Source organism: Malaclemys terrapin, chromosome 2, assembly GCF_027887155.1.
Source record: "Malaclemys terrapin pileata isolate rMalTer1 chromosome 2, rMalTer1.hap1, whole genome shotgun sequence".
In the NCBI taxonomy this organism is placed as follows: Eukaryota; Metazoa; Chordata; order Testudines; family Emydidae; genus Malaclemys; species Malaclemys terrapin.
In genome coordinates, this window is record NC_071506.1 from 245,860,219 (window position 1) to 245,869,561 (window position 9,343).

Here is a 9,343-nt window from a genome sequence, read left to right on the forward strand (position 1 = left end):
AGGATTACTGTAGAGCCATCCTACTCAGCTAGAAAAGGCTCAAATCAAGTGAAAAGGACCACGAAGTTGACTTAGATGCTAAAATAGTTGCCCCTTTCCTTTGAAGGGGTTGGTATTGGTTCTAAGGTCAACAATTATATTGCTATGAAATCAGCTGGGGGAAAGGTGTGACAGTCATTTAAAGCAGATTTTTCCTGATTTAAAACAGAACACCCTCCCCCCCCCCCCAACAGAAGTGCCACATGCATTACTAGCAAGGGGCACGCTGCTTGTATGGCATGCAGTAAGGATGGGGAGTCGGACTGGCCACCTCTCCAAACAAAAGGCGCAGACGAAGAAACAGGATGGTCAGCAGCAACAAGCCAGTAGTGCGCGCCCCCCGCGGAATACAGCCAGGAAGAGACAGGAAACTTTTGGGGGCTGCTCCAGGGCTCCCGCCTGGGCCACGGAACAGGACCCCAACCCAGGGTCAACGCAGCCGACCGCACGTGGGGCTTGCCAGGGGGTGCAATGAGCCCCCGGCCAGACGTGCAGGGAGAGGGGGAAGGCACCAAGCGGGACCTGCGGAGAGGAGGGAGGCTGCACGGTAACCAGCGCCAAGCGGTACCTGCAAGAGCGGGGGAGGGGGCACAACACAACCAGTCCCAAGCGGGGCTCGCCAGGGGAGGGGTGGGCGCAAGGCTGCCAGCCCCAGGCGAGCGAGGTTCTACAAAGCCGCCCATCACCGCTGCGTCGGGGGGGGGGAGGGGGCGCTCAGCAGCCAGCACCAGGCAGGACCTGCCCGGGGGGGCGAGGCAAGGAGAGCAGGCGGGCCCGGCCAGCAGCCCCTGCCCTTAACAAAAGCCCCAGGAGCGGCCCCAGCGCAGAGGGGGAGCGGGGCTCCGGCCGCGCCCCCAACTTCGCCGCCGCCAGCACAATGCGGCCCCCCGGAGACCCTCCCCCGGCGGCACAAAGCGCGCCCGGCCCGCACCCACCTCGAGCGGCACCGGGCGCCCCCAGGGTTTTGGTCACCGCCTTCCACACGTTGCAGCCCAGCAGGCAGAGGAGAAGCGCCGCCGACCTGCTCATTTCCACCCGCCGCCGCCGCAGCCACCGCCGCCGGGAGGGAGGAAGGGAATCGCCGCTGCCCGGAGGAGGCGGAGAAAGCGCCGCATCAGGGGCTGGCCCGCTCCGCGCCTCCCTCCATGTTGCCTTTCGCTGCGGCGAAGGCTGCTGCCCCCCCTGCTCTCCCCTGCCGCATCCTGGCCCCGCCGCTGCGGCCCGCTGTGTCCCCGCGGCCGGCGCCTTGCAAAGCAGGGGGAGGGCGGCAGGGCGCTGCTTATTTATTTATCTGTGTGAGGGGTCCCCAAAGGCTGAGCCGGGCTATTTAACCCTTTCTGCCCCGCTTCAGCAGCAGCGCGGAGCCGGGAGGGGGCTCCGCCTGCCGGCCAGCCCGCGGCAGCCCACCCCGCATCGCTCTAGCAGAAAAGCAGGAGATGCCTAGCACAGAGCGGGGCGCTGCTAGAAATAGTAATAGGGCAACCTGTGGCAGGGGCCTGAAGCCAGCTGTGCCAGTCCCTTCGCCCTAGGAGCTCATCCTCCTTCGAGACATATTACTGCTTGCGAGCAGGGCCGGCTCCAGGGTTTTTGCCAGCCCAAGCGGCGCAAAAAAAAAAAAAAAAACTGTGATCTGCGTCAGCAATTCGGCAGGAGGTCCTTCGCTCCCAAAGGGAGTGAGGGACAGGGCCGGCTCCAGGCACCAGCTTAACAAGCAGGTGCTTGGGGCGGCCAAGGGAGAGGGGCAGCACTGCGGCAATTCGGGGCGGCAGGTCCCCCCTCTAGGAGCGAAGGACCTGTCGCTGAACTGCCGCCGCCCATCGTGGCTTTTTTTTTTTTTTTTTTCCCACTTGGGGCCGCAGAAATGCTGGAGCCGGCCCTGGTGAGGGACCGTCCACCGAATTGCCGCCGAATAGCTGGACGTGCCGCCCTTCTCTGGAGTGGCCACCCCAAGCCCCTGCTTGGCAAGCTGGTGCCTGGAGCCGGCCCTGCTTGCAAGTTAGTGCATTGCTCCTATCACCCACCCTCAACCCCCAAGAGTTACAGTATTTACCTGCCAGCCACTCTCCACTCACTCACTGTATTTGGACCTCCCCCTTTTTCCCTTTACAGATATAAAATGCATCCTGTGTGATGCTTGTTTCTTGTCTACTGGCTCAAGACCAGTATTAGATCTTTCCTCATTCCCATCTGCAGTCCAGCAGGAAAACAAGAATGTGATGATCTAAGAGCAGACATCAAATATGATAAGTCACACAAAATACCCTTAAATGGCTTCTTGTAACCCAAGTCACAAGCAACTGGATCTCAATGCTCAGTGACAGTCAGTTTTGCTCCTGCTCTTTTTGTGTGATATTTACTTCTGTTGTTATGTTTGTGGGGCAGACCTGAGTTGTTCTGTTTGTTTGAACTTTGTGTGAAATTGTCTAAAAATGTCACCTTACAATTGTTAATGAACAGAAGTGTCTAACAGTTAAAACACAGGGCTTGGAGACAGGACGCCTTGATTCTGTACCCACTTCTGCCATAAACTCGATGTATGACCTAGATAAGTCACTTAGGGCTAGCTAGTAACATTTCATCACTGTTCTGTGTAGGAGGCTACAAGAGGAGCGTTGAGGAGATTATGCCTCAGGCAGGCAGTCTCTCCTGAGGCCTCTTCCAGGCTCCATCCTTAAGGGCTTCCCCTTAATGTATCAGCCCTTCTCCCTGGGCCACTGTGAAGGGGGTACCAAACCATGACCTTAATATCTCCTTTTGCCTACCCCCTTTTTGGCATCTGCTTCCCTACCATTGATAGACTGCTAATATGAGAGGTCCTTGTACGGGCCTGCTAGGGAAGGAGCGCTTTTAGCATATCCACTCATAGGCCTCTGTGTACAGACCCCACACTGGGCAACAAGGGTTTAAGGAACAAGTTTGGGCCCAGCCACCACACTTGTAGAGCCAATGTTCCAACTGGAGGAGGAGTTAAAAGGCAGGGGGAACTGCTTATTTGGTGTCAGACTAGGGAAGAGTGCAGACTTGCAACTCCAGCAGAGGAAAGGCAGAAATCTCTCCCTAAGGCAACTGCCTAGGGTTACCATACGTCCGGATTTTCCCGGACATGTCCGGCTTTTGGGGGCTCAAATCCCCGTCCGGGGGGAAATCCCCAAAAGCCGGGCATGTCCGGGAAAATCGGGAGGGAGGGCTCGGCCGGGGCCTCTTTGACCGGGGCCGGTGCAGGGCCGGGCCGGGGTCGCGGGGCCGGGGACATGGTGCCGGGCTGGGCCGGGCGCGCGGTGCCGGGCCGGGCTGGGCGCGGGGCCGGGAGCCGGTCCGGGAGCCGGTCCGGGGTCGAGGGGCCGGGGGGTGCGCTGGGCCGCGAGGCCGGGTCGCTGGGGGGTGCGCTGGGCCGCGGGGCCGGGAGGTGCGCTGGGCCGCGCGTCTGGGCCACCGGGGGGTGCGCTGGGCCACGGGGTCGGTCCGGGGGTCGGTCCGGGAGCCGGTCCGGGGTTGCCTGGCCGGGGTCGCCGGGCCGGGCCGGGCCGCCGGGGGGTGTGCCGGGCCGCCCGGGGCCGGCAGTGCTGGGCGGGCGGGGGTGGTTGGCCGGGGGCCGGAGCCGGCACCCCAGGGCCCGAGCCGACCCAGGCTGGAGCCGCCGGGGGGGCCAGCCTGGGCCGCGCCTCCTCCCCCCACACCGCCCTTACCTGCTTCAGGCTTCCCGCGAATTAAATGTTCATGGGAAGCAGGGGAGGGGGCGGAGACTTTGGGGCGTGGGCGTGGGCGGGGCTGGGGGCGGGGTCCCGTGGAGTGTCCTCCTTTCGGAGGCACAAAATATGGTAACCCTACAACTGCCCAAAGGTTCCTCTCTGAGGGAAGGGAGGACCTGCCACAGAGACAGCCTAAGAGGGAAGCATCCCCTTCTTCCTATGGGCTCTAGAAATCACCTTTATTTTTTATTTTTTTGTTTGGACAACCCCAGCATGTGAAAACTACAAATCACCTTGTCTTCACGTAGATTTTATCTGAAGTTGGTTAACTCAAGTTAGCGGATTCAAGTTAAGAACACTTCTCTTGTCAGAGTGAAGACAAAGCTTTGTAATTAAGTTAGAGAGAGCACTGCAGGTTGCTATTTATACAAGGCAAAACTTGATGGGAAAATCTAATTTTGTACAGACCTATTCACCTTATAATAATTAATGTTGTATGTGATATTAAGTGTCCAATTCAAAGAAAAACAGTAGAATTCTGACTTTTTTGTTGAAAAAGCGAAGTACAGCAAGTCAGACTTTTGTAAAGTTTTATGTGCCTGTAGATTTTAGGAATGTATGAATTAGAAAGTATCCTTTGTTTAAGCTATATAATGTCTGCATAAAAGGTTAACAAATGAAATACAGCCAGAAGTTGGGTCTTGAAAGATCTGGTTTATTTACAGTTAATGAAGCAGAACAGTCTTTAACAGAACAGTTTTGTTTCCACACACACATAGCCAAAATAAGAGCCCACATTATGGATCTTCCTATGCTATTTATAATATAAGTACTGGACCAGAACCAGTACACCATCATATTGCTTTTCCAGGCTTATCTGTTATGTGGCTCCAAATATCTGATGGCAATAGTGCTAACTGAAGATAATTAGCTGTCAATTATCATCATCAGTCTTGTTACAGTTCTGTCTATATATTTTTATTTCTACAAGGCACAAAAAAGTAAGCATGACTTTTGGCCAGTGTTTCAAGTTGTTTTTGTGGAATTTTGCCTTCTTATTTATTATTAGAGGTGGCTACAAACGTTTTCTTGGTGTAATGCAGAAATAGGAAATTTGATTCCTTAGTTGTTACAGATAGCCAAACATGCTAGACCAGAACTGAAGTAGCATATCCATACCATGATTATTTTTGTTTGGTGCTTAGATTGATAGCTGTAAAGTACTGACCATGGATGCATGGATTAGCACCCTCTTTGATTATCCTTTCCATGCCTGTGTATTTTTAATATAATTTTAAACACAGCATTATTAGTGTTCGAAAAGCATTATTTTAAAGTGTCAATAATGCTTTGAATATTTAGCTATTGCTATCTAAAATATATAAAAATGATCTAACAGTTGGACTGTAGTTAGGAAAAATATATTGTATTTTGCTCTAGTTTTTCTCACTGACTAAAATATCTGTTGTACTAGTACAACTCCATTGACATCAGTTGAATTACTCCTGATTCACATAGATGTAAAGGAGGGGAGAACCAAGCCCTCAAAATAGACTATAAAGTAGGACCGTGTCACTGCCTCTTGACCATTGTCTCTTGTAAGGCACAAAACCCTTGACTACAGGAAAGCAGATCCTAAAATACTGCGTATGAAGTTCTTCTCTGGTATGATTCCCTTGACTCTTGTGGATTCCTACTCTAGCTACATGTTCTGTCTTAACTAGAAGTTCATGCAGGGATTACCGAATTAAATTTGCTGTGTTACAGCTGAAGTTAGAATTGATTATCCTAACAATTCCTTCTTGCCTTAAAATCTGAGCTGGATTGTTGCCACGTATCTGTCACTATGGGTTTTCAATCTTCCAGAGAGAGAGCGCGAAGGGGAGGGAGAAGACAGGAGTCCTAATACCATACTTACAAATAGGCTGCATATCAAGTATTATTTTGTTAATCAAGTTTTCTTTACTATTAGGCTACACATGGACTGCACTGCAGCAAGCTGAATAATTTCAAGCAATTAACTTTTACCACATGGCACCAAACTCAGAACATTGACTTAAATCAGTTGAAGAAAAGACTCTTGAAGGGAAATGAGAAGTATGTTGCATTGCAAAACCACCGTTAAAAATTTCTGGAAGACACGGTCTTCAGAAAAATTTCAAAGAGGAACACTCCACAGTCTCTTACTACTTGGGACAAGTAGTTCTGAACTGAAAATGAATACTGCTTCCTAAAAGTAATAATGTAATACACTGCATTTTATAGCACTTTTTGTCTAAGCATAGTTTGAACAATAAATTGAACTTCAACCATGTGGGTATTAGCCCACGGTTGCCCACTTACTAATCACACAAAACCGAAGACCTCTGCCTTGCCCCTGCTCCGAGGACCTGCCCCTGCTCGCTCCATTCTCTCTCTGTCACTCACTCTCCCTCACCTTCACTCTCTTTAACTCTCTCTTGGGATGAGGTAGTGGGTTGGGGTGCGTGAGGACTCCAGCTGGGGGTGTAGCCTCTGAGCTGGGGCTAAGGGTGAGGGGTTTGGGAGTGGGAGAAGTCTCGGGGCTGGAGGAAGATATTGGGCTGCAGGAGGGAGTGCAGGGTCCCAGTGGTGCTTGCGGGGGCTCCCAGGAAGTAGCCACCAGGTCCCTGCAGCCCCTAGGCACATGGACAGCCAGGGAGGCTCCGTATGCTGCCCTTGCGCCCGCAGCTCCCCTTGGTTGCAGTTCCCAGCCAATAGGCGATGTTGAGCTGGCACTAGGGATGGGGGCAGCACCCAGAACCCCCCTGGCCGTCCATGAGCCTAGGGGCCAAAAGGATCTGGTGCCCGCTTCTGGGAGCCATGTGGAGCTTGGGTAGGCAGGGAGCCTGTCTTAGCCCTGGGCCCCTACTGCGCCACCCACTGGAGTTGCCAAGGTCTCTTTTCGACCGAGTATTCTAGTTGAAAACTGGATGCCTGGCAACCATATATTAACCTTCCACAGGTATATAACCTTACATAGAGGTAAACTGAATCAACTACTACTTAAGGACTAGCTCATGAGGCTGATGGTCCTCACTTGGGAGTTGGTTGGTTGGGTAGTGTGGCCTAGTGCTCAGGGCTAAGACCCATGACCTCCAGGGGGGATTAGTAAGAGAGCCCAGGTCCTCCCACTCCACCAGGCTCAAACCTAGGGCCCTCTCTGGGCCACTTCCTAGCTCTCTCCCCCTGTATTTGTCCTAAAGTCACCATCCAGGTTAAGGTGGTGTGAAGGGTGCCCATTCCTCACAAGGCACCTTTTGTTAGTGGCATGCAGCTTAGTAGCCCTCTTCCTCTGGGAGGAGTTGCTGCCTTCGCATGCTGGGGTTGTCCAAACAAAAAAAAAAAATAAAAAATAAAGGTGATTTCTAGAGCCCATAGGAAGAAGGTTTCAGAGTAGCAGCCGTGTTAGTCTGTATCCGCAAAAAGAAGAACAGGAGTACTTGTGGCACCTTAGAGACTAACAGATTTATTAGAGCATAAGCTTTCGTGGACTACAGCCCACTTCTTCGGATGCATATAGAATGGAACATATATTGAGGAGATATATATACACACATACAGAGAGCATAAACAGGTGGGAGTTGTCTTAGGCTGTCTCTGGGGCAGGTCCTCCCTTCCCTCAGAGAGGAACCTTTGGGCAGTTGCCTTAGGGAGAGATTTCTGCCTTTCCTCTGCTGGAGTTGCAAGTCTGCACTCTTCCCTAGTCTGCTAGCTAGAGTTAAGAAATTTATTTATTTATTTTTGCATTGGAGATAAGGCAGTAAGGAGACTCATGTATTGATGAAGGGATGCGAAAATCATGGCTTTTTGTTTGCTTTCAGCCAGAGAAATGCAATCCCTTTCATCTGCCAGGAAAAGTCCTCAAAATATGCAGTGCATCTTCCCAGAAATGATATAGCTGAATGCTGTCATCATTTACCACCACTTCATGAAATAATTAAAAACAACCGGAATTGTCTGTAAATGTCTGTTTTCTGGCTATTGTTTTTAAACAGTGGTTTGTTATATTACTTTATATCATCATCTGGTGGCCAAACTGGAAAAGTCTGTGTTGATATTCTTCTAAACTCCACCCCACTAAAAGGAGATGCTGTTCTGAGTAGATTTTCAAAGCACATACTCTCTGGGCTCCACTGTCCTCCTTGGGTTTAGGTGCCCCTCACTAAAATTAGACCATAAGAATGGCCGTATTGGGTCAGGTCAATGGCCCATCTAATCCAGTATCCTGTCTTCTAGCACTGACCAATGCAAGGCGCCTCCGAGGAAATGAACAGAACAGGCAATAAGAGTGATCCATCCCCTGTCATCCTCTCCCAGCTTCTGGCAGTCAGACAGTAGGGCCACTCAGAGCATGGGGTTGCATCCCTGACCATCTTGGCTAATAGCTATTGATGGATCCAGTCTCCATGAATTTATCTATAACAGGGCTCAGAAAAGTAATAGTTTTGGCCTTTACAACATCCCCTGGCAATGAGTTCCACAGGTTAACCGTGCATTTGTGGGAAGTACTTCCTTTTCTTTTAAACCTGGTGCCTTTTAGGGGTCACCCAATATATTGTTTCTTATGTTATGCAAAGGAGTAAATAACACTTCCTTATTCACTTTCTCCCCACCGTAGATGGTTTTATAGACCTCTGTCATATCATATCCTCTCTCAGTTGTCTCTTTTCCAAGCTGAAAAGTCCCAGTCTTTTTACTCTCTCCTCAGATGGAAGCTGTTCCATATCCCTAATCCAGTAGTTCCCAGCCAGGGGTATGTGTAGCCCTGGGGAGTACACAGATGTCTTCCAATGGGTACATAAACTCATCCAGATATTTGTCTGGTTTTAAAACAGGCTACATAAAAAGCACTAGCAAAGTCAGTACAAGCTAAAATTTCATACACTGACATGTTTATACTGCTCTATATACTATACACTGAGATGTTAGTACAATATTTATATTCCAATTGATTTATTTTATAATTATATGGTAAAAATTAGAAAGTAAGCAATTTCAGTAATAGTGTGCTGTAACACTTGTATTTATGTTTGATTTCATAAGCAAGTAGTTTTTAATTAAGATGAAACTTGGGGGCACACAAATCAGCCTCCTGAAAGGGATACAATAGTCTGGAAAGGTTGAGAGCCACTGCCCTAATCATCTTTGTTGCCCTTCTCTGCACCTTTTCCAATTCTAATATATCCTTTTTAAGATGGGGCAAGCAGAACTGCATGCAGTATTCAAGGTGTGGGCATACCATGGATTTATATAGTAGCATTATGATATTTTCTGTCTTATTATCTATCCCTTTCCTAATGGTTCCCAACATAGCTTTTGGGACTACCAGTGCACACTGAGCGGATATTTTCAGAGAACTATCTACAATGACACCAAGATCTCTCTTAAGTGGTAACAGCTAATGTAGACCCCATCATTTTGTATGTATATTTGGGATTATATTTTCTAATGTGCATTACTTTGCATTTATCAACATTGAATTTTGTCTCCCGTTTTGTTGCCCAGTCACCCAGTTTGGTGAGTTCCCTTTGTAACTCTTCGCAATCAGCTTTGAGTTATCGTAAGTAATTTTGTATCTGCTGCAAATTTTGCCA

At 49.9% G+C, this 9,343-nt stretch overlaps 1 protein-coding gene and 1 long non-coding RNA gene across 2 annotated transcripts in view; one reads left to right on the forward strand and one right to left on the reverse strand.

Moving 5' to 3' along the window:
* FAM171A1 (family with sequence similarity 171 member A1) overlaps window positions 1–1,567 on the reverse strand; it is a 133,840-nt gene extending 132,273 nt beyond the window's left edge. Inside the window, exon 1 of the mRNA XM_054020578.1 lies at window positions 975–1,567. Coding sequence (XP_053876553.1) covers window positions 975–1,068 — 94 coding nt within the window. The 5' untranslated portion in view covers window positions 1,069–1,567. The remainder of the gene's footprint in view (window positions 1–974) is intronic.
* Window positions 458–6,042, forward strand: LOC128832884 (uncharacterized). The gene is made up of 2 exons (XR_008444080.1): window positions 458–586; window positions 5,701–6,042. It is a non-coding gene; the product is annotated as an uncharacterized LOC128832884 (long non-coding RNA).
* The last annotated feature ends 3,301 nt before the right edge of the window (window positions 6,043–9,343 follow it).